The following is a 26,254-nucleotide window of genomic DNA, read 5'->3' as shown; positions in this document are numbered from 1 at the left end:
AAATAGAAATCTCAAATACAGATTCCAAATAAACAAGGTTGGAGAGAAGATTATTTTTAGGACTAAGCAAGATAAATCAATTTATGAGAATAACTCTTCAATATAGGCCAAAGAACTGCCCTCTACAGAAATGTAGTCATCCTATTTATCGTGGAGGATCCTACTTTAGATATAATCAAAGATACATAGTCGAGAACCCATGATAAATCAGCTTTTTCCTAATTTCCGCCGAGATTTTCTCCCTTAGTGTATTTGCAACGGCTCTTGTCTGTGAGCTCGAGCTCGATCGGCCTTGGTGCTGGTCGGTATTGCTTCTAGAGCTCGATGTGGACTCGGAATCAGGTGATGATTCAGGCTCGGTATCGGTTGGCCTCTGCCCCTTAAGCTCGAAATCATCTCATCATAGTTCGATTCGGACCCGAGCTCGATAATGACTTCGAACTAAGTGTTTGACTTATACCTGAAATCTGAAGCTCGTTCATACCATCTTCGAAACCCATCTCGATATTACAAAATCTTTCTTCGATCCATTATGTTTTGACCTCGATCTATCGTACTAAGGCCGAAATCAATTTCTATCGTATACGTAACTATTGGTAGAAAAAGACAGTTCAAGAAATTAGATTAACTCATTGACTAGCTACTAAGGCAGGTTGGTGTTGTGGATATAAAACCCCAACGGTTTTCAAGAAAGTAGAGAAAAAACTGTTTCTCAGAACCCCTTAAATATTATCTCTAGTTTTTATTTAAAAGCAACCAAACACTTCTTGTACATTTAATCCACCATTACTGAAAGGAAAGCATCATCAGAGAAGAAGAAGAAGTAGAAGCAGAGATGACATTAGTTTGGTCTCCAGAAACAGCTTCTAAAGCATATCTTGACCCTATACAAACGGTGAGCAATAACAGTTTATACTTCTATTAATTTGTCTCTACTTACGTGCGTACCTTTTAACCTTTTTCCTTCAAATTTGTTCTGGGGATTACAATCATATGCAGTGTGAGATATCAAGTAAAACCAGCGCTGCAGAATTTTTGGCAGCCATGGCTGGAGGGTACAACGCAAAACTAATAGTTGAAACATGGAAGAAAGATGAAAATGGCGAAGCAAATATCACAACGAGCATAGGTAATAAATCGTGTGAAAGCTTAGACGGTTAGAAAATACGCTTTTATTTATTTACTTATAATATGTTATTATGAGTCGAAGTCAGGAAATTCAACAAGAGTGTTCAAATTTTGAACACCCTTTGCCAGTGGGCTATGTAAGGGTGTTCAAAGTCTATTTTTAATCAATAACAAGTACTACATATTTTAAAAATAATATTTCAGCGAAGGTTGGTCAGTTACATAGCTTCGTCCCTCGTTATTATGGGTAGTGGGAAGATTTGATTCCATGACCTTTGCCTGATATCATGTTAAATTGTGTGACCACTTATTTAAAACTTTAAAATATTAGAGAAAATACACTTTTATTTACTTAATTATGATATTTTCACCCGGTCTAGCCATCGCCGCGAATCACACGCATGGAAGGCACGTATGCGTCGTAAGGGACGAAGCGTCCAGAGTAGAATACGTCAGTGCCATGCAAAAATTATCGCGCGACGTGTCCTTGCCGGAAGTCGTGGTGGGAGAACATGTGGAGGAGATAATTAGATCAAAGCTGAGTAGGGTTGATTTTCTTGTTGTTGATGGTTGGACAAAAGACTTTACTAGAGCTTTCAATAGTGTTAAACTGAACCAACATGGAGCAATTTTAGTATGTAAAAGTGAAAGCAAAGGGAATAATATAATAAGTAGCACTAAATTCAGCTGGAAAGGGGTCCTTGACGCCAAAAGTACGTGCTATAAGAGCAGTAACAGTTCCAGTTGGAAATGGATTAGAGATTGCTTATATAGCAAGCAATGATGGAAATCTGAAGTACTCCACAAAAATTCCCAAGCGTTGGATTAGTCATGTTGATCGAGGCTCAAGTGAAGAGCATGTGTTTCGACGATGAATAAGTCCTATTTAATTGGGTGTGATTAACATGATGAGGAGCTCAAATACGAAACAGTTAATTTCCTCTTTTTTTTGTATATACAGAAGGATATATAAAATAGTAGGAGCAGTATTTGGTTTAAATAATTTCTGCATAAAAGTCATCGTACTTAACTTTTCTGGTGATGCATATGTAATCTAGTGAAAGATTCGTGTATTATGTACTTACATGTGAACGTACGAAACCTTAAAAAGGGAAGAAAAGAGCAATTTAACGAGAAAATAGCAACTATCGGCTCTTACATGGTAAAGCTTTGAAACTCCTTCATTTTTCTACCAAATGATACTTCATTGAGTTAGACAAAGTGTGTAATTATATTCTCACGCTTGTAAGGGGCGGAATACAAAATCAATACTAAGTATTAATTTGTTGGAGGAAGAAAAAAAGAAAGATAAACATAGTACTTTCTTAGTATTGCTAAAATTATATACTTAACAATACTTCTCATATGTTGAAGGAAAAAACAGGCAAAATGCCAAATTAAATTAGAAAAGAATGCGTATATATGACAAATAATTTTCGTGAACGGAGATAGTAGAAGGAACCGACTGAATAAATATTAAAGTAAGCATTTCGATCAAGTGGAAAGTTATCGCACAAGGGAATAATCACTATTAGAAACACATGGGTTTTCCCACGGCGAAATCAGTGGGAAACTGGGGGAAAATCGAGTTTTCACACCGCACTCCCACTGAAACGGATCACCAGGAAAACGCTTAGTCGGAAATATCTTCCCAGAGAAGAGGTGGAAAATTTCCCACGGTTTTCCCAGCGAATATTTAATAGGAAAAAATAATGAAGTTTCCCGCCAACAATCAGTGAGAAATATTATTAGTAATTTTTATTAATTTTAATACATTAGCCAGGGAAGTGATGGAAAAAATGCATGGGGATCTGAAAATAAAGTATGAACTTGCCCACTGACAACCGTGGGAAATATGCAAATTCTGAAAAATAAAGTATGAACTTTCCCATCGATATCCGTGTGAAACATGTAAATTCTGAAAATAAAAGTATGAACTTTCCCATCGATATCAGTGGGATAAATGCAAATTCTGAAAAAAAAAATGAACTTTCCCACCGATATCAGTGGGGAAATATGCAAGTTCTATAACTAAAGTGACGAACCTTCCCACTGATTCGGTGGGAATGCCGTGGGAAATCTGAAAATTATTTTTGTGCACAATGCTGCTTTTTATACTGCACCACCTGCCAAACAAAACATACAACCACCAACAACCTAAATACAATTAAACATTCACACAAAATTCAGCATCTTCCGATCCATTTCATTAATTAACAACCAACCAAAATTGAAAATACTAGAAACCAATAATGCAACTAAGCATTCAAATAAGAAATTCAACATTCAATCTTATCCAATTGATACATAATATCCAACACCATAGTCCCACCCAAAATCAGATTAATAAAAGAAACCACTCCTTAGTCTTGTTAGAGCGCGATGGAGAACGTGGTAGAGGAAATGCACCAGATGCTAAGAGGGAGTTTAGCTGGGCCTTGAGGCTTTCAACGTCACCAGTGACACGTGTAAATGCAGCATCCTTTCGCCTCATTTCTTCCTCCCTCCGCCTCTCCTCTTCCTCCCCCCGCCTATCTTCTTCCTCCCTTCGCTTTGCCTCATCCTCCCGCGCAGACTTTTCATGTGCATACAACTCAGTGTTCTCTTCTATTCTTCTATTCAATAGCTCAAACTCATCCTGATTAATCGAGGACCTTGAGGAAGAAGAGCCACCAGATCCAAAAGACCGACGACTAGAACTAAACTTTGATACAAGGCCGTAAACTCTTCCCTTATGTACGCCACCAGTTGCCTTAATCCACAAGTCCATATAATTCTCCTGGGATGGTTGGATTAGATTTCCTTGATCATCAGTTAGTTGGCTTTGAATGAACTCCTCCAAGGATTGTTTGAAAGTATTCTGCAAAAAAGTTACAACTATTATATGAACAAATTTAATCAATGAAAAATATTAAAAAGTAACTTGAAATATTACATAGGCTGTCTCGGTTCGTGGCTCGATCCAAGTTGTCTTTGTTCCATCCTTTAGCTCTTCATATGTGTATACTCAAATACCTCATCTTGAGTAACTGGTCTTTTAAAAGACTTTTCCTGTTAAATACCATTTAATGCAGTAAGTTCATTTTGTTAAATTTTTATATTTTTTCACTAGGGACAAAATTTATTTGTTTCACTAAATCATTAAATATTTACAAGTACAATAGCTATTGCTAGAGAATTTCTTTTCTTGGTTGATGCATAAGAGATAAACAACACATGAAAAAAGCAAAATTAAAGTATTATGTCCATGAAACTTCAAAAAAATCAGTTAACTATTCTCAAATTAAAGTGCTATGTCTACGAAACTTCAAAATTATACTGAAAGTAATGTTTGACCTCCTTGAGTGTTCAAAATTAAAGTGCTATGTCTCAAAGAAGATTATGCTTCCAATAAGGTAACTCCCAAAATATACTTTGTTTAGTCCAATTATGATCAAGGCCATAACCAGGTATTCTAGCTGGTGGAGACTCCGTTACCTTAGGTAAATCTTTAACCCTCTCCTAAATTTCCTCACCTGACAAGGTTGGTGGTGGCTCATCATAATCTATTTGATTCTTCATAAACGCACTAGTATTTCTCCTGAACTCATGATCCGTTGGCAATAACCGCCGGTAACAGTCAAACCATGTGTTTTTACCTCCATGTCTCAAAGTGAATGCTTTTATATCTTCTATACAGTAGGGGCAGGCTAACTTTCCAGCAGTCAACCACCCAGACAACATTCCATACGCAAGAAAATCATTAATAGTTCACATCAAAGCAGCACGCAATCTAAAGTTTTGCTTAGTTGATATGTCGTATGTTTCAACACCTTCATGCCACAATAATTTTAGATCATTAATCAACGGCTGCAAATATATATCAATTGAACCTTTTGGATTACTTGGACTCGGAACTATGCAAGTTAGGAACAAATATGAACTTGTCATACACATTTCAGGTAGAAGATTATATGGCATTACAAAGACTGGCCAACATGAATATGGTGCAGCAGAGACAGAAAATGGAGTGAATCCATCTGCACACAAACCCAAACTAACGTTTCTTGGTTCATTAGCGAAGTCTGAAAATATCCTATCAAAATGCTTCCACGCTTCTCCATCCGAAGGATGACACAAAACACCAGTCAGCCTTCTATTTTCATGGTGTCATCTCATATGAGGAGCAGAACTCATTAATACATACATCCTCTTTAATCTAGGTATAATTGGTAAGCAATGCATCTTCTTAACTGCAACTTTCTTACCTTTGGCATTTGTGACTTCCTTAAAATGAGACAGTCCACAAAATTTGCACGCTTCTAGAGCCGCATCATCTTTATAATATAACATACAACCATTTTCACAACAATCAATTTTTGTTGAGAAAAGTCCTAACTTGGAAATCAATTTCTTTGCATTATAGTAATCATTGGGTAAGTTAATGTTTGGACTAACTTTACTCATGAGCCCAATTATAGCATTCATGCCCGCTGGAAAAATATTCCAATCTGATTTAATAGTTAGTAATCTAACTGCAACAAATAACTCAGAGTGCTTTGAGCCTTCATAGAGTGGACGACTAGCCGACTCTAATGATTCATAGAAGCGCTTTGCCTCATCATTGGGAGGTTCAACAACATTTTGTTGGGATTGAACCCCTGGGTAAAAACCAAAAGCATCTGACACCATTTCATGTAATCGAGAATTTTCAACATTATTCTTCATTTGTGTACTTCTCTCATCACTAACTAGATTTTGAAAATGAACATCACCAACACTACAATAGTTCTCTCCATGAACAGTTCACACATAAAGATGAACTTTAATATTTTCCGGTTGTAACAACTTTGTACACTTGCATTTCACACAAGGATACCTAATTGTTCCTTCGTTACGAAATTCAGGAAGTGTTTTTGCATGAGCAATAAATCCTTTAACACCTTCAATAAATTCTTCTTTTAATCCGCAATGATTAGAATGATTCCTATCGTACATCCATCTATGATGTTCACGTTCCATCTAGTACACAAATACACACAAACAAATGAATAGACTTAGAACAATTTATTTATTTCAAGTTAGTTTACAATTAATCTTGAATAGTATACCTTAAAAAACTCACTTAGTTTACAATTAATTATGAATAGTATACCTTAAAGAACTCACTTTTATTCGTCTTTTTATAAGTCAAGAAAAGGCTATGGTTCTAGATCAAATTACTATGAATGAAAAGTACTTTTTCATAGAAATGCTCCTATTAAGTTCTTGAAATCAGTTTAAAAAGTCAAACCAAGATTCTAACACATTGGTTATCATCCATAAATAAATTTAAACTTGGAGGATAGATATAATATTCACAATAAAGGATTTTTTATCAAGGTAAAAGTAATATAAATTTATGTAGTTGTTCTAGCAATTTAACAACTTAACTTATATTTAACAGCTGAAACCAACTTAGAGATTAGCAAATGAAGTTACCTCAAGACTTATAACCTGATTTTGTCTTCTTTCATACTTTTGTATCTTCATTTCCCGGTCACTTAAAAAAGTTGAAAACTTGTAAGCATATATTCTATGAAAACTGTTTGGAGAAATGACTATTAATGTACAAGGATAGAAAAGCAACTTTTCCACTATCATAGAAAATAGTGGAAGAGTATCGAAAACTAGAAGATGAAGAAAAAAAATTTATAACTTTAAGAAAGAGTGTGCTCTTCTCTTGCAATCTAGCTTGAATAGAGTGTATTGCTATTCTAGGTTTTCCCTTCCGTTGTTGCTTTTTCAATTGATGATGCTTAAATAACAGAGTATTTTATGTCATCAAAACTAAATAGGTCAAACACAGTCAAGATTGAGAGGTAACACCAGGAATTTTTGTTGATTTACTTAAACAGAAGAGAATAATGAAATGAAGCTAGTGTTTAAAACTATTACACGATTAACAAAAACTATGGAGTTGTAACCTAAAATCAATAGAAATCTGCTAAAATATCAATACCGCGTGACACTTCTGCAAATTAAAGTTCACTACATATGTCCTTAATATCTTATTTAATCAAACCCCGTAGTTCTAATTAAATGACAGAAAAATAAAGAGAACTAAATTCAAGAATCTGCAAACGTCTTGAAACCTAAAAGCTTAAATTTGCCAGACAAAAAGCCATGAAATTGGACGGAACTAACACCATAATCAGCACATAAATATTGTCACACCCCAACTACATACACACAAAAGGTAGATTTAGGAGATTTGGAATGTTATCTTCAATCTGTTTTAGTATGCATTCAAGCCATACCAACTTCTGTTGAACTCTCCTGTATCAGTTTAGAAATCGATGGAAAATTCTTCGCATTGTGATATTCTGTGTTACACAAGTTGAGATCATATAGTTCGCCATTGCCTTCTTACTAGTAGGACAGAAAATAAAGACAGTAAAAATCCGCTAAATTTAATAAAATTCAAGAATCACTCAAGCAAAACGCATTATCAACAGGGGCAAATGTACAGGACACGATCATGTAACCACAACCCCAAACGACAGGACAAAAGACTGAACCTTCACAGATACAACAACAAAATATAGACAAAAAATTAAATACATCTAAAACTACATCTCTTATTGACCACTACAACTAGATTTTCAACTTAAATCGAGTATTCTCTACTTTAATCAACTTCCTCAATCTTGGAACCTGCACCGCTAGCACCAACAGAAGGACCAACTTAAACTGGAACCCTAGGTTTTTAGGCATTTAGGGTATAATTAGAAAAAGGAGAAAGAAAGGGGAGAGAGAAAGAGAGAGAGAGAGAGAGAGAGAGAGAGAGAGAGAGAGAGAGAGAGAGATAGAGAGGCCTTACCGAAAGCTCACCGATTTTCGAAAATGGGGGAAAAGTCTGGTCTGCGAAGAGAATGAGAGAGAATGAGAGTAAAAAAGAGAAGAAAAATAAAGAGTATACCTAATGTAATAGGAAATACTTTCCCACTGATTCACTGGGTAAATTTGTGGGAATTGTCTTATATAAATTTAATTTTTTTGGTGAAACAATTTTTAAGCTCGCGGATTTTTAGACCAAATATAAGAATTCAAAATTTTGAGCTTCCCACTGCATCGGCGGGAATATTAAAATAATTTTTATCTTAGGTTCCCACCGTTTCACTGGGTAGATTTTAATAATTTTATTTTTAATGACATTCCCACTGATTCGGTGGGAAACAAATTACGCATTTTTTTGCGCCAACTAGTTCCCACCTATAGTCTGTGGGAACGTTTTTAAAAAAAAGGTAAAAGAAAACTTTTTTATTTCCCACTAAATTTTTTTATATTTCCGTGGGAACTGCCACTGATAATATATCTGTGAAAAATTTTCCTGAAAAAATTATATTTTTCTAGTAGTGAATAAAAAGTACCAACTTGTTTCCTCAATTATAAATTAAATCAATCTAGCAAATTTTGAATTTAGCTCCGCATATATAGATTACCCCACTCTTGATGAGGCTTAATTGATTGATGGAAACTAAATTTTCTAATCATGATTTAATAAAATATTTCTAATAATATTCATGAATAAAGTTAATTACTCTTTCTGTCTCAAAATACCTGTCATATTTCGTTTCTCAAGAGTCAATGTAATTAATCTTTGAAGCTAAATCGAATTAGATCAATTTAATATTTGAAAATAAATATTAGGTGTCCAACAATTATTTGCAATTCTTCTCGAGAAAAAATACATGTTAAAATATGGTCATGCAGTTTTACTTTAGAGAAACGAAACTTGTTAACTATTTTATAACAGAGGAGTAATTTTAATTATTAATTAATGAAGACGTATTCTAATTTAGCAAACAAACCAGCATATATGCCCCTAGCCCCCTACTAGTTAATGATAAGGACAACTCGTCAAAAGAGAAAAAGAAACGTACTAGGACAACTCCTGTACTTTCTTATTCAAACATGACGAAGTGATGCAGTATCAAAATAGAGGAAATTCTAACATCAAATGTCTAGATCTTGTGGGAGTCCATCCCATAAATTAAGAAAGAAATTGATTTGCAGCCATCTTTTCTTTCTTATTGTCAAATAAGGTAGGCTGCAGAAGAAAAATGTCAAACTTCTTAGGCGGAAGAAAGAAAAAATTTACATTGCAAATTTTCAACCAATCTTTCATTCTGATTGGTTGAAGAGGTAGGCTATTTCTCCTATAAAAGGAGAGTTTCGACTTCTTCATTTTACTACACAGAAAGAGAAGCAACATAATAGTTACAGAGATTATTTCTCAGGCATTGTGAGAAATAGATTGTGTAAAGAAAAATAGAGAGTGAGCGATATTGTAGTAATGTGAGAATATCAAAAGAGGATTATTTCTTTTGAGTGTTGTAGTGGTCTTTGGAGAATTTTACTCGGACCTACAAAGTGTAAAATTTCTTACTTTAGTGATATTAGTTGCTCGTCTCGAGGCCGTGGTTTTTTTTCTTATTCAAAAGGGTTTTCTACGTAAAAATCTTGGTGTCATTGTCACTCTTTTATTCCTGTTAATTACCGTATCTCGGTGCTATATTATTATTCCGCTTTTAGTACCGTGAATATTATTTCTGTGAGGGTTTATTCCCAATAACTGGTATCAGAGCACATGTTCTGTTCGTTCACAGAAATACTATTCACTGTCGGTAGTACTATAATCGGTGAAAAACAAAAATATCCGGAGTAAAGTACCAGGTAGCAAAATTTAACGGAGATAGCGGTTTCTCAACATGACAAAGAAGGATGAGAGATCTGCTCATCCAACAAGGATTACACAAGGTACTAGATGCTGATGCCAAAATGCCTGATACCATGAAAGCTGAGGATTGGGCTGACTTGGATGAAAGGGTTGCTAGTGCAATCAGGTTGCACTTATCAGATGATTTGGTAAATAACATCATTGATGAAGATACCACACGTGGCATTTGGGCAAGGTTGGAAAGCCTATACATGTCCAAAACGTTAACAAATAAATTGTACCTCAAGAAGCAGCTATACGCCCTACACATGGGTGAAGGTACGAATATTTTGTCACATTTAAATGTGTTTAACGGACTAATCACACAGCTCGCCAATCTCGGACTGAAAATCGAGGAAGAAGATAAAGCCATCTTGCTGTTGAACTCGTTGCCATCTTCGTACGATAATATGGCAACAACCATCCTGTACGGTAAGACTACCATTGAGTTGAAAGATGTCACATCCGCTCTTTTACTCAATGAGAAGATGAGAAAGAAGCCTGAAAATCAAGGACATGCTCTCATCACAGAAGATAAAGGCAGGAGTTATCAAAGGACTTCGAGCAACTATGGTAGATCCGGAGCTCGAGGGAAGTCTAAGAACCGATCCAAGTTAAGAGCTAGAAATTACTATAATTGTGATCAACCAGGTCACTTCAAAAGAGATTGCCCGAATCCAAGGAAGGGCAAAGGTGAAACTAGTGGCCAGAAGAATGACGACAACACAACTGCCATGGTGCAAAACAATGATAATGTTGTCCTCTGTATAAACCAGGAAGAGTAATGCATACACTTATCAGGTCCAGAGTCGGAATGGGTGATTGATGCAACAGCATCTTACCATGTCACACCGGTAAGAGATCTTTTTTGCAGATATGTAGTAGGTGATTTTGGCCTTGTGAGAATGGGTAACACAAGTTACTCAAAGATTGCGGGGATTTGTGACATTTGTATCAAGACAAATGTCGGGTGCACATTGGTTCTGAAGGACGTGCGACATGTACTTGATTTGCGGATGAACTTGATCTTGGGAATTGCTTTAGACCGAGATGGATACGAGAACTATTTTGCAAATCAAAAGTGGAGACTCACCAAGGGATCATTGGTGATTGCAAAGGGAGTTGCTCATGGCATGTTGTACATGACAAATGCAAAAATATGCCAAGGTGAATTGAACGTGGCACAAGATGAGATTTCTGCAAATTTATGGCATAAAAGAATGGGTCATATTGTCACGACCCAAAATTCCACCACAGGCATCATGATGGCACCTAGTCTCTAATACTAGGTAAGCCGATTTCAATTATATTTTGAAGCCATTTTTTTTTAATTGAATAAGTAACTAAAACTAACAGCGGAATAAATATGAATATACAATCTCCCAAGACTGGTAGTACTGAATCACGAACTCTAACTGAATAAATAAAATGATCACGGGGACCGAATATACAATACTGTTTGATTACAAATTAACAGTACAATGAAATGAAAAGACTCCAAGGGACTGCGATGAGCAAAAAGCTCTACCTTGAATACTTACGATCCCGCTTTAACTCTGCTCAAGTCCGATATCTCCAATACCTGACTCTGCACAAAAATGTGCAGAAGTGTAGTATGAGTACACCACGGTCGGTACCCAGTAAGTATCAAGACTAACCTCAGTGGAGTAGAGACGAAGTACAGTCAAGACACTCACTAGTTTAATAACCTGTGCAATATAATATACAGAATATTAGGAAGCAATAACAATAAGGGCTGGATAAAACACCCAGTGATATGCACAACAGATAACAAGAATATCATTAATATCACTCAACAATTAATAAATACAATTACACCCAATTAAATCAAGCTCTTCAAATAAATATCTTTCACATATAATTCCTCCAGATAACTCTCCTTCAGATATAATTTTCTCAAATAATTACTTTTCAAATATAATTCTTTCAATAAATCTTTTCAAATATAATTTTCTCAAATAAATATCTTTCAAATACAATTCTTTCATATAATTCTTTTTGAATAAAAATCCTTCCAAATAAATATTTTGAATATAATTATTTCAATTAAAAAGTTACCATGTGACACCTCATTTCATAATCATAAAAAAATACGGGTCTCAGCCCATTTTCATATTTTTAATAAACACGGGTCTCAGCCTATTTTCATATTTTCACGGCACCTCGTGCCCATAATTAAATCATCATATTTCCCCGGCACCTCGTGCCCTAACTTCATATCATAACTTCATGGACAATTCACGTACCAATTATCATTATCATTTCATCACAACATCTCGTGCTCACATTTCATATCACAACTGCACGGACAATTCACGTGCCAAATATCCTCATTATTTACTCACGGCACCTCATGCCCACATTTTATTTTATAATCCACATGGCAATGGCCATAGGCTCTCAAGTTCGACATAAATCAGATTGTTATCAATTTATCAAAAACAAGACAAATTGCATAAGGTATAAAAATAAACACAAGAAAATCACAACATCACATGAAAATTATCAACACCACAACCCCACATCATCACATATCCTCCCTGATAATAGCCACCCTTATCACTCCTATTGCCGCCCTTATCGCTCTTATAGCCACCCTTATCGCTTCGCCCAGACAATATCAATAGCCACCCTTATCACTCCTATAGCCACCCTTATCGCTCCGCCCATACAATATTCCAACAAACACAATAACAGTGAAATGTCACCCTTATACCCACATAATATCAACAGTGAAATGCCACCCTTATCTCCCCAAAATAATAACTCACACAACACAACAATTTCTCAAAATAATAACTCACACAATACAACAATTTACATGGGAAATGATCATGGCAGCATGACAAAAATCAATTCATATCACAATTTGCCCAATGGCCACAACCAAATTCCAAAGATATAACAAAATCAATTAATTTCACAATAAATAGCCCAAGGCTCCACACAATGTATATAACACCCAAAAATAATTAATAGAGATATAAATTACTCAACATAAAGCAAAGCCTTCATTAACTCTAAATTTTTCAATAATTATATAATCACCTTTTCTTAAGCTCATTTAATTAATTAATTACAGAGGAAAGAATCCAAAATGAAATTAAATTCCAATAATTATCAAACTAGAAAATTCATAGAATTTCATAAATAATCAAATAACAATCACATCAAATTGTCATATAACAACAGATTCAACAATAAGGATTTAGGTACGACAAATAGATGATTAAATATATGCCAACAATTATCCAATTTACTACACAATATGTTTAAGACTTTAACTCAATAAAATTTGCACATATAAACCAAGTACGTACTCGTCACCTCGCGTACATGGTTTTCAATTACACAAATTACACATAAGACTCAATGCCTAAGGGAAAATTCCCCCACTCGAGGTTAAGCAAGACACTTACCTTTTTGAAGTTATGCCGATATTCCAAAATTATCTTCTTGCTTGAATTGACCTCCGGACCGCTCAAATATAACCAAATTAATTGTATAACTTCACTAAAATTCAATGGAAACAATTCCAGATAATAATGCGTCGACTTAAAAATTTATTTCAAAAAGTCAATAAAAGTCAACGCGGGGCCCGCCCCTCGGAACCCGACATATTTTTCATGAAATCCGAACACCCATTCCGATACGAGTTCAACCATACCAATTTTATCAAATTCCGATAACAACTCAACCTCCAAATCTTAAATTTTCGTTTTTGGAAGTTTTTACAAAAATCTTGATTTGTTCCATTTAAATCCAAATTAAATGATGAATATAATCATGGATTCATGAAATATAAACACTTTAGAATATAGAACACTTACCCCAAACAATCTTGTGAAAACACCCTCCAGAATCGCCCAAATCCGAGCTCCAAAAATCCAAAAATAAAAATGGCAAAACGACCAATTTTTGGTCCTTAACATTCTGCCCAGATTCGCACCTGCGGTTACTGTTCACGCACCTGCGGTACTGTTCATGCACATGTGGTACTGTTTACGCATATGCGAATCACTATTCATGCTTCTGCGAATCACTGTTCATGTTGCTGCCCAGAAAAATCCAGCAGCTTATCTTCATGTCCGAATTGATTCGTTAACCTTCCGAAATCAACCCGAGGCCCTCGGAACCTCAACCAAATATACCAACACGTCCCAAAATACAATACGAACTTAGTCGAGGCTTCAAACCATGTCAAATAATGCCGAAATTACGAATCGCGCATCGAATCAAATTATAAATTTTTAAATCTTCCAACTTCTATATTTTGCGCCGAAACGTATAAAATCAATCCGGAATGACTTCAAATTTTGCACACAAGTCATAATTGACATAACGAAGCTATTCCAATTTCCAGAATCGGATTCCGACCCCGATATAAAGTCAACCCCCCGGCCAAACTTTCCAAAAATTCATCTTTCGCCATTTCAAGCCAAATTCCTCTATGGATTTCCAAATATTTTTCCGGACATGCTCCTAAGTCCATAATCACCATACGGAGCTATTGACATCATCAAAATTCCATTCCGTAGTCGTCTTCACACAGTTCTGACTACGATAAAAATCCTAAAACTTAAGCTTTCGTTTTGGGGACCAAGTATCCCAAATCACTCCAAATTATCCGGTAACTGAATTCAACCACGCACACAAGTCAATACACATAATAAAAAGCTGCTCAGGGCCTTATACCGCCAAGCGAGGCTTAAATTCTTAAAACGATAAGTCGGGTCGTTACACATATGAGCGAGAAGGGATTGCAGATTCTTGCCAAGAAATCACTCATTTCTTATGCCAAAGATACAACGGTAAAACCCTGTGACTACTGTTTATTTGGTAAGTAGCATAAAGTCTCATTTCAGACATCGTCTGAAAGAAAATTGAATATACTTGATTTGGTATATTCTGATGTTTGTGGTCCAATGGAAATTGAATCGATGGGCGGTAACAAATATTTTGTTACTTTTATTGATGATGCTTCACGAAAATTATGGGTTTATATTTTGAAAACTAAAGATTAGGTGTTTCAAGTTTTACACAAGTTTCATGCTATGGTGGAAAGGGAGACATGCCAAAAGCTAAAACGTTTCCGAAGTGACAATGGAGGTGAGTACACTTCAAGGGAATTTGAAGAGTATTGTTCGAGCCATGGGATCAGACATGAAAAGACAGTTCCTGAAACCTCACAATACAATGGCGTAGCCGAAAGGATGAACCGCACCATTGTGGAGAAGGTGAGAAGCATTCTTAGAATGGCTAAACTGCCTAAGTCATTCTAGGGTGAAGCAGTTCAGACAACCTGTTACCTGATCAATAGGAGTCCATCAGTTCCGTTGGCGTTTGACATCCCGAAGAGAGTTTGGACCAACAAGAAGGTGTCCTACTCGCATGTGAAGGTGTTCGATTGCAGAGCTTTTGCACATGTACCAAAGAAGCAGAGAACAACGCTGGATGATAACTCTGTTCCTTGCATATTTATCGAATATGGAGATGAAGAATTCAGATACAGATTGTGGGATCCTGTAAAGAAGAAGGTCATCAAAAGCAGAGATGTAGTCTTCCGAGAAAGTGAAGTTGGAACTGTTGATGATATGCCAGAGAATGCTAAGAATGGTATAATTCCTAACCTTGTTACTATTCCTTCTACTTCTAACAATCCCACAAGTGCAGAAAGTACGACCGACGAGGTTGCCGAGCCGGGGGAGCAACCTGGTGAGGTTATTGAGCAGGGGGAGCAACTTGATGATGATGTTGAGCAAGTGTATCACCCCACTCACGGAGAAGAACAACCTCAACCTCTGAGGAGATCAGAAAGGCCAAGGGTAGAGTCATGCAGGTACCCTTCCACGGAGTATGTCCTCATCAGTGATGAGGGGGAGCCAGAAAGTCTTAAGGAGGTGATGTCCTATCCAGAAAAGAACCAGTGGATGAAAGCCATGCAAGAGGAGATGGAATCTTTGCAAAAAAATGGCACGTACAAGCTGGTTGAACTTCCAAAAGGTAAAAGACCACTCAAATGTAAGTGGGTCTTTAAACTCAAGAAAGATGGAAATAGCAAGCTGGTCAGATACAAAGCTCGATTGGTGGTAAAAGGCTTCGAACAGAAGAAAGGTATTGATTTTGACGAAATGTTCTCACATGTTGTCAAAATGACTTCTATTCGAACAATCTCGAGCTTAACAGCTAGCCTAGATCTTGAAGTAGAGCAGTTGGACGTGAAAACTATATTTCTTCCCGGAGATTTGGAAGAGGAGATCTATATTGAGCAACCAGAAGGATTTGAAGTAGCTGGAAGAAAACATATGGTGTGCAAACAGAATAAGAGTCTTTATGGGTTGAATGAGGCATCAAGGCAGTGGTACATAAGTTTGACTCATTCATAAAAAGTCAAACTTACACAAGACATATTCTGATCCATGTGTATACTTCAAAAATATTTCTGAAAATAACTTTATTATATTGTTGTTGTATGTGAATGACATGTTAATTGTAGGAAAAATCGCAAAATTGAAGGGAGATTTGTCCAAGTCATTTGATATGAAGGACTTGGCCCAATACAACAAATTCTGGGTATGAAGATAGTTCGAGAGCGAACAAGAAGAAAGTTGTGGCTGTCTCAGGAGAAGTACATTGAACGTATACTGGAATGCTTCAACATGAAGAATGCTAATCCAGTCAGCACACATCTTGCTAGTCATCTAAAGTTGAGCAAGAAGATGTGTCCTACAAGTGTGGAGGAGAAAGGGAACATGGCTAGAGTTCCTTATTCTTCAGCAGTCGGAAGCTTGATATATGCAATGGTATGTACCAGACATGATATTGCTAATACAGTTGGTGTTGTTAGCAGATTCCTTGAAAATCTTGGAAAGGAACATTGGGAAGCAGTCAAGCGGATGCTCAGGTACCTGAGAGGTATCACGGGAGATTGTTTGTGCTTTGGAGGATCTCATCCATTCTTGAAGGGCTATACGGATGCTGATATGACCGGTGACATTGATAACAAAAAATTCACTACTGGATATTTGTTTACATTTTCAGGGGGAGCTATATCATGGCAGTCTAAATTGCAGAAGTGTATTGCACTTTCAACAATTGAAGCAGAGTACATTGCTGCTACAGAAGCTGGTAAGGAGATGGTATGGCTCAAGCGGTTTCTTCAAAAGTTGGAATTGCATCAAAAGGAGTATGTCGTCTATTATGACAGTCAAAGTACAATAGACTTGAGCAAGAACTCCATGTACCATGCAAGAACAAAGCATATAGATGTGAGATATCATTGGATTCGTGAGCAGGTGGAGAACAAATCTTTACAGGTCAAAAAGATTCACACAAGTGAAAATCCTGCTGATATGTTGACCAAGGTGATACCAAGAGACAAGTTCGAGCTATGCAAAGAACTTATCGGCATGCACTCAAACTAGAAGATAATGCTACCTCCTTCAGGTGAATGAGACTGGAAGGGGAGATTTGTGGGGTCCATCCCATAAATTAAGGAAGAAATTGATTGGCACCCATCTTTTCTTTCTTATTGTCAAATAAGGTAGGCTGCAGAAGGAAAATGTCAAACTTCTTAGGCGGAAGAAAGAAAAAATTTACATTGCAATTTTTCAACCAATCCTTCATTCTGATTGGTTGAAGAGGTAGGCTATTTCTCCTATAAAAGGAGAGTTTTGGCATCTTCAGTTTACTACACAGAAAGAGAAGCAACACAATAGTTACAGAGAGTATTTCTCAGGCATTGTGAGAAATAGACTGTGTAGAGAAAAATATAGAGTGAGCGATATTATAGTGATGTGGGAATATCAAAAGAGGATTATTTCTTTTGAGTGTTGTAGTGGTCTTTGGAGTATTTTACTCGGACCTACAAAGTATAAAATTCCTTGCTATAGTGATATTAGTTGCTCGTCTCGGGGCCGTGGTTTTTTCCCTTATTCAAAAGGGTTTTCCACGTAAAAATCTTGATGTCGTTGTTACTCTTTTATTCTTGTTAATTACCGTATCTCGGTGCTACATTATTATTCCGCTTTTAGTACCATGGATATTATTTCTGTGGGGGTTTATTCCCAACAGATCTTGCCTTCAATAATTTTTCTGATACTCAATATTTTTAAAAAGAAAAAAGAAAAATAATATTGATGCCATAATATCCATATATAAGTTGGATATAATATTTGATGAATTCTACTACCTAAAAGAATCACATCTTATGGGTAATATATTTGCCTAGAATATGCTGATAGGTGAAGGCTTAATTAGAAATTAGTACAATACTCCGACATAGTTTATGAAGTTTGACACTTCGCTTTCATATTTCAATGTTCACAATGTGTCGACACCCTAAAAATGTCATAATGAATGACAAATAGAAAAAAATCATGATATCTAGGAGAAGGATTTGTAATCGTCATCTAAAATATTTACTTTATTAAAAATACTAACTAATGGTACAAAAAAGTCGCTCTAAAATTAGATAAACTCATCTTCACAATATATAACCAATGCAATGAGTCAATTTAACCTATCTACTAATTACGAATATTTAATTTCTACACAAAATGTCAACGATTTTCACAAAACGACCACTCCTTCAGAACCCTAATTAAATATTATTCTATAGTCTGCATTTTAATCTTATGACAATATAGAAAGTAATATTTTTAAGGAACTTACAATGCAACAGTTTACGGACCACGCTAAGTGTTGAATTTATTTAATGTACGAATTTTAATATCTTGCACGTCTGCTAGGCGCTAGCTGTTAATATTTTTTTATTAATTAGTTGCTTAAATGGAGACAAAAGAGTAATGTTAGAATTAATTAGAACTCTGTCTCAACTTCAACTTTAGCACATTCAATATCTAACCAATGCAATGAGTCAATTTAACCTATTCTGTTCGTAGTACATTTAACTTTAGTTCTCCTAAATTTTGGGGTTAAGCAAATAGCCAAGAGTAGGTTTAGGTAGTTGCTTTTGGGATCTTTACACAAATAACTGTCCGGTTTCACTGTAATGTTAGTACAAGTTCTCACTCATGGCATAAGAATGTTAGTACTAGTTTAAACCAAATTAGCCCATAATGATATCGTAGAACTGGGCTACTGTCTGTGATGTGAGTGAAAATGTGAAATGTAGTAGTATAGTGGGATAACAAACTAGCAGATATCTACTAAAACTTTAGGCCAAGACCATTCTAATTTATTTAATAGGAGAAAGATCGCACTAATAATTAATGGACCTAAGGGCACAAAGAGATGAATACTGAGTACGAGACTAATGGACAGTGTGTAGAGTAGACTATTTGTTTGAGAATCCATTGGATAGAAATCGTCAAAAGATTGGGCTTATTTTCGTGGCAAGTTTCTTAGTTTTTCTTTACTGGGCTTTTCACAATGCTTTATGAAGTGGGGGGCCTCTCGTATATCCAGAATCTTAATATATTTAAGGAGAATTAACCCAAATAGTCGTCCATCCAGCCACCTAAACTAAAAATAGCCGATAAATATATAATATATCCATAATTTATGTATCATATGTATATAATTGTATATAGTCAATGTATAATCTATGTATATGACTAGAAAAAATAAACAATAAATATGACCGGCTATTTGTATAAAGATCCCTGTATATAATGGTAAAACTACCCAAATTGTCATCCCATAAACAATTTCAACCAAAACTAGCTCAAAATAAAATATCTACTAAAAAAGCCCAAATGTCATTTTAATCCAAAAATATTTCAGTTTATATTAATTCTCTTCACTCTCATTTTTTTACTCTAGGATGTTCTTTACTGGTAGATTATAACTTGTAGGTTATTTCAATCTGCTCGTGCATGAAGAGAGACTTAAATCGAATATGGGTAATAGCAATCTGCAAGCTAATGACATAAATCCAAATATAAAAGTTAGAAAAGAGATAAATGAAAATCATAAATGTAAGTATAGATACAGTAACTTAATAAAATAATTTAAAAAGTGAAGAAGATGAGCTAAAACTCCAAAAAGCCATTGAAGGTTGCTTGAGCTTGAATTTGAAAAGCATTTAAATCTGCAAGCTAATGACAGAAATCCAAATATAAAAGTTAGAAAATAGATAAATAAAAATCATAAATGTAAGTATAGATACAATAACTTAGTAAAATAATTTAAAAAGTGAAGAAGATTAGCTAAAACTTCGAAAATCATTGAAGCTTGCTTGAGCTTGAATTTGAAAATTTCGGGTTTCCAAAATTGAAATCTATTACGGACGGGTATTATTGGAATAGATTGGGTACATCTCAAGGGATTTGAAACTCAATTTTGCGACAAACTGGTGGAGATTTGAAGTGGTTTCAATTTAAATTTGGGTCAAATTCGAAGTAAAAGACGAAAATAGAAGAAGATGAGATGTGTATCACATTGAATTTCTTCTGTGTATACTTGTGTCACTTATTTATCATATGTGTATCCCCTATGTATCTCTTGAATGTCCATGTATACTTGTGTCTGAAATACATGCGTGAATACATGCTTGATACATGCGTTGCAGAGGAACTTTTTAAACTTGAATTTAGCTAAGAATTTTGATATTAAACCGATCCAAATCACCTCCAATCTTACTCAAATCTAATATATTGCCTCATCTATTTGTTCTCGACGAATTCTAACCATATCCATTGAAAATAAATTCTTTTGTGCCTTTTTTTTAATATTGTATATTATTGGTAACGAATTTTCACTCCAAACTAGTTCAATTCACCTTCAATCTTCCTCAAATTTCTTATATTGTCTCATCTATGTTTTTTCAAGGAATTTTAATATTACCCATTGAAAAAGAAATCTTTTTTTGCCCAGATTTTTGGTAACATGACTAAAATAGCTAATTGTTGGTAAGCTAGTAGTGTCTTTTTGGGGTACATCTATGTAGTTTTCCCTTATTTAATTTGTTCTCTTTTTTCCGCATTTCGTTTTTCTCTTGGAGAAAATTGAGTATAAATGACTCATTACTAGAAATATTAAAATTAGTTACTATGAAAGAATCCGAACATCTAATTCAAAATTCTAAGAAAACCTGACTGTGTTTTTAACCTTGCACACAATCTAAAAATATTAGCATATCAGTTATCACACAACGCATAAGATATCTCGGACTAGACCAAGATTAACAATTTATAACGAAACATAATTAAAGCTATACTTTTTTCTAATTAAGTTACTGGGTAGAACTTAATTAACTCTCTTACAGTGAGAAGACGAGACAGTCACAATCTTATCATACATTTATTTATTTCGTGATCATTTGTCCTTTATTTATTTATTTATCTATCTTTCTCATTGTGTGCTTTTGTTAATGTGTAAAACGGAAAAAATCAAGATTCTAATAGATGCATTCAAAGCTAGTAAATAAACATGTACTGTTACAGTAATTTTCCAACCTCTTCTTGATAATTACAAAGGCTAGAGTAGACAGCTATGGCAATCTGATGTATATTTACAACATTTGTTAGTACTTCATAGGTCGACAGAATTTCACGATACCTGTGTTCTAGCCAGGTTTCGCTTTGCCTAGATAATTTCACCACTAAAAAAAAGTTACTGGATTTTGCCATAAACCTTAAGGTTACGTTGTACTAGTACTTTGTATTTGGAGAGGTACAAACCCTGTAAACATGCTCTTCCCCAGTGCATTCATCAACCTCAACAACCCAGTGGCTCCTCTTTCCACCAATAATCTTTTTACCTTCCGAAACAGTAATTTTACTAACTAATAACCCTTCTCCAATGGGTAGAAAATAACCCTTGTGATCAAAACCTAGCTTAGGACCTTCATGTAAGGCATTGTACCCTACAATAAATGCACCTTTAACAGTACTAACACCTTGTTGTGCTGCTTCAAATACTTGTTGGAAATCCTCCAATTTACAATCAATAAGTACAAAATCAGCTCCTTCGTAATTACTTGCCAATAAAGTTTTGACATCTGAACCAATCACAAACTCAACAAAATTTGCATAGTCTCCCAATAATGCTTTTTTAGCTGCATGCATTTCTTGTTGTCTACCTAATATGCATATCACCCGGCCACCCGTTTGATGAGCCGCCGCTACTAAGCCTAGTAGGGCAGACCCAGGGTGGCCGGAACATGCCATCACCATGAGTTGTGCATTATTTCCGGCTGCCATGGCGGATATGAACTCTGTTACATCAGGCGCTTTTCCTCTTTCACCCTGAAATTTTTACAATTAAAAATAAATTTATGAGTATATCACTTAAGAGGACGAACTTAAAGAAGCAACATAAATAGTGTGAATTCATATAGCTGATCCGGATTTACCTTGGCATTGGGGTATAGTAGTTATTATTATTATTGTTATTTTACAGAAGAGAAACTAGCTAAAACTCAGAAAAATAAGTACAAAGGAGAGGAGAGATTATATTGCGCGTAGTATATACTTACCATTTTTAGCGTTTTGAGAAAAGCATTGGTAGCATTTTCAGCAGACCAGCAATCCATTCTTCACGATTCAGCTGTTAAGTGTTTTTTGGATTGTTTAAACCAATTTATAGGAAAGGTTTGATTTAAGTAGACAAGATTGTCTTCCTTCAATTCTTAATTAATGAGGTTAAGTTACAATAATAATTGCATGGAATGAAACAACTGAGGAAGGTACTTATTGACAAGATTCTGCCGTGCCAAATGGTATTTTTTAACAAGATTTCAAATTTGTTGACTAGAGTGGAGAGCATCACTTTCTTGTTAATGTGTTAATTAAGAGTATTCTAATTTATTGAAAAAAAAATAATACTAATTTGTACCTATGTATATATATCGTTATTAGTTTCAACTTTCACACAAACCTTTTTTTTTCTTAACTTCAACTCAAATAGTGTCCAAACACCTACATACTAATATGTATTATTACTTCCATTTATCACTTAATACTGGTAAATTCAAAATGGTGCAGTGGTCCGATGAGTTGTTCCATATTTTATTTGTTTTGTATGTTATCTTCCACCTAATAAAATATGGTTAATCATTAATTAGATACGTAATTGTTATTAGGATGATGAAAGGTTTGAAAAAGTGGTTTATTTTTTTAAATTCTTCTAGTTAGGTCAAGTCACATGATTCATCTCAAGCCTTTTCTAAGATCCGGAAACTAAAGGGGAGAAAAATAAAGAAAAAAATGTAATGACCCGACCGGTTGTTTTGAGCATTTGCACTTCGCTCGGTAGTTTACGGGCGTGAGTAGCTCCGTATGATGTATTTTGATTTGTGTGAATCATCGGTTTTGGTTTTCAGATTATTCGGGATTGATTTGGAAGAATGATTCTCAACTAGGGAGCTTTAAATTTGAAAGAATTGACCAAGCTTGATTTTTTAGCATTTGACCTCGGATTGGAATTTTAATGGTTCCATTAGCTCCGTTGGGTAGTTTTGGACTAAGGAGCGCGTCCGGATTGTGATTTGGAGGTCCGTGGTTGAATTTGGCTTGAAATGGCGAAAGTTAAAATTTTGGAAAGTTTGACCGGGAGTGGACTTTTTGATATCGGGGTTGAATTCCGATTCCGGAAGTTGGAGCAAGTCTGTAATGTCGAATGTCATGTGTGTGCAAAATTTGAGGTCAATCGGATGTGATTTGATAGGTTTCGGCATCGGTTGTGGAAGTTTGAAGTTTCAAAGTTCATTGATTTCGAGTTGAGGTGTGATTCATCGTTTTGATGTTGTTTAGTGTGTTTTGAGGTCTCGAGTAGGTCCGTATTGTGTTATGGAACTTGTTGGCATATTCGGACGGGGTCCCGAGGGACTCGGGTGAGTTTCGAACGACGTTCGGATCATTTCATTGCATTTTTGAGTTTTTGCTAAGCTACTGGTTCTGGTGTGATCGCACCTGCGACTGATTTCGTAGGTGCGATGGTCGCAGAAGTGACAGAGGAGTCGCAGAAGTATGAAGGGGAGCTGGGCGTGAGGATCGCAGGTGCGGGTGCTTGGACGCACCTGCCCAACCGCAGATGCGGTTCAAGTGCGCAGAAGCGCGATTGCAGAATCGACTTAAAGACCGCAGGTGCAAGGGATGGCTGGGTTAGTTATTTTCATAGAAGCGAAGTTTTACCGCAAAAGCTATGGTCGCAAATGCGACGAATTGTCCGCAAATGCGGAATCGCTGGGCAGAAGCTATATTATCGAGGGTTTTGGTTCTTTCTTCATTTTGGGAGCTATGGAGCTCGGATTGAGGCGATTCTTGAAGAAATTTTCACCATATGAATTGGAATAAGTATTCTCTACTCGGTTTTGGTTATATTTCATGAATCTATTTTCATTTTTGGTAATTGGATTGTGAATTTTAAAGAGGAAATTGGGGGTTTTGGCCTAAAGTTTCATAATGTAAATTTTTGAGTTTTGAATATCGATTCGAAGTCGGATTTGAGTGAAACTAGTATGGTTGGACTCATAATTGAATGAGTTATCAGATTTTATGAGTTTTGTCAGGTTCCGTGGCGCGGGCCCTGGTGTGATTTTTGGCTGATTTTGGGTTTTGATTAAAGATTCGATCTTTATCATTTGGAATTATTTCCTTTGGCTTTATTTAATGTATTTGAGTTGCTTTTGACTAGTTTTGAGCTGTTCGGAGCTCGTTACGCATGTGATGGAATCTTTGGAGCATCGCTTGGCTTTCTCGGCATTGGTATTGGCTTGTTCTAGGTAAGTAACTCTGATAAACTTAGGGTTGAGGGTATGAAACCCCATAATACGTGTTTTGTGATCGGTATTGAGGTGACGCACATGCTAGGTGACGGGCGTGTGGGCGTGTACCATATGAATTGGGACTCTGTTGCTTCTATGACACTGTATAGCGGTCCTACTTTGTTGATATCCGTATTTTCACCATGTGATAAAGTAGTTAAGCTGTCAATCATGCTAGACATCATGTTTAGGCTTTATGACAATACTGCTAGGATCCAAAGTGGTCATTTCTTGCTGTCATTTCACTGATTTCATTGATATTTCGTACTCAGTCATATTCATGCATTCATATCATATCTCAGTCTCAGTTGTTATTTATTGATACATCATATCATTGTTGTCGGGCTAGTTTCATGACATTGTGAGCCCGCGAGTGAGACTGGAGATATTGATGACTGAGTGAGGCCGGGGGCCTGTTTGTGAGGATATTGATACTATAGCACGTGAGTTATCCGTGCAGCACGTGAGTTGTCCGTGCGGATCCAGATGTTGATACTATAGCACGTGAGTTGTCCGTGCGGATTCAAATATTGATATTATGGCACATGAGTTGTCCGTACGGATTATAGCACTTGGGCTGTAGGAGCCCCTCCAGAGTCTGCACACCCCCAGTGAGCGTATTTGACTATATATAGGTGAATCGGGCCGCACACCACAATAGGTATTGTACATCGCTGAGTGATTGAGTGTGCTGAGCACTGAGCATAGTGAGAGAGAATGCGAGACAGTGAGATTGAGTACTCTGGGAGTGTGAGTACATGAGCTCATCATCGAGATGCATTGCATTTGTCATGCGTACTTGAGATACATGCATAGAGATGCATTTCCTTCTGCTACCCAGTTTTGGGGCATTTATGATTTTACCTGTATCTTGACATGTAGGCATAGAAACGTACTTTCCTCATGCTATCTAAAAATAAAATATCTTACTTATTGTTGAAAGGATTTTTGGGAAAAATCACAGTTGTCAAACTTACTCGTATTTTGGCATATTTGGTAAAAGATTTGAGTTTTCACTGAGATACCTCTTTTATTACCTGTATTATTCTGTTATGAACTGTTGTGAAATATTGGTATTGTACCCGACCTTGTGTTAGCTCGTCACTACTTTCAACCTAAGGTTAGGTTTGTTACTTACTGAGTACATGGGGTCAGTTATACTCATACTACACTTCTGCACCTTGCGTGCAGATGTTGGCTGTTGATGTTACTATGATCGATGTGAGCTGGATTGAAGATATACCTGCGTTCCGATTGTAGCTGCCTCTTGTTCGTGGTAGACTTAGATCTATAAAAATCTATTTATGTACTTTTCAAACAGACAATGTATTTATTTCATTTCAGCTTTGTGAATTCTATTCTTAGAAGCCCATGATTTGTACTACCAGTCCTTGGGAAATGTATAAGATTCAATAAATTACTTTCGTTTATTTGTCTTGTTAATATCATTAGAATTGGATAGTTACTAGTTGGCTTACCTAGTGGGTTGGGTTAGGTGCCATCACGACTAGTGGATTTGGGGTCGTGACGAGTTGGTATCAGAGCTCTAGGTTCATAGGTTCTACAAGTTATGAGCAAGTGTCTAGTAGAGTCTTGCGAATCGGTATGATGACGTCCATACCTATCTTCGAGAG

General features: G+C 35.9%; 1 protein-coding gene, 1 long non-coding RNA gene and 1 pseudogene across 2 annotated transcripts; 1 reads left to right on the top strand and 2 right to left on the bottom strand.

The window, feature by feature from the left end:
• Window positions 1-744: 744 nt before the first annotated feature.
• Window positions 745-2,003, top strand: LOC104117247 (uncharacterized; annotated as a pseudogene).
• Window positions 2,004-3,309: 1,306 nt separating this feature from the next.
• LOC138897238 (uncharacterized) lies at window positions 3,310-6,738 on the bottom strand. Its single transcript, XR_011410723.1, has 3 exons — window positions 6,589-6,738; window positions 4,064-4,179; window positions 3,310-3,988 (listed from the first exon to the last, which is right to left on the bottom strand). It is a non-coding gene; the product is annotated as an uncharacterized lncRNA (long non-coding RNA).
• Window positions 6,739-21,274: 14,536 nt separating this feature from the next.
• LOC104117244 (uncharacterized) lies at window positions 21,275-22,489 on the bottom strand. Its single transcript, XM_009628271.4, has 2 exons — window positions 22,332-22,489; window positions 21,275-22,101 (listed from the first exon to the last, which is right to left on the bottom strand). Exons 1-2 carry the CDS (start codon window positions 22,386-22,388, stop codon window positions 21,505-21,507), a joined length of 654 nt encoding a protein of 217 aa, XP_009626566.1. The 5' UTR covers window positions 22,389-22,489; the 3' UTR covers window positions 21,275-21,504.
• Window positions 22,490-26,254: the final 3,765 nt, after the last annotated feature.

The sequence above is a fragment of the Nicotiana tomentosiformis genome, chromosome 1, assembly GCF_000390325.3.
Source record: "Nicotiana tomentosiformis chromosome 1, ASM39032v3, whole genome shotgun sequence".
Lineage (NCBI taxonomy): Eukaryota > Viridiplantae > Streptophyta > Magnoliopsida > Solanales > Solanaceae > Nicotiana > Nicotiana tomentosiformis.
This window is presented reverse-complemented; position numbering and strand designations above follow the sequence as displayed.

Bases quoted from the DNA above. Each gene is read 5' to 3' on its own strand.
- LOC104117244 (XM_009628271.4), bottom strand. From the start codon at position 22,388: ATGGATTGCTGGTCTGCTGAAAATGCTACCAATGCTTTTCTCAAAACG. The intron at 22,102-22,331 runs GTAAGTATATAC...TAAAAATTTCAG, and splicing joins TTCTCAAAACGCTAAAAATG to GGTGAAAGAGGAAAAGCGCC.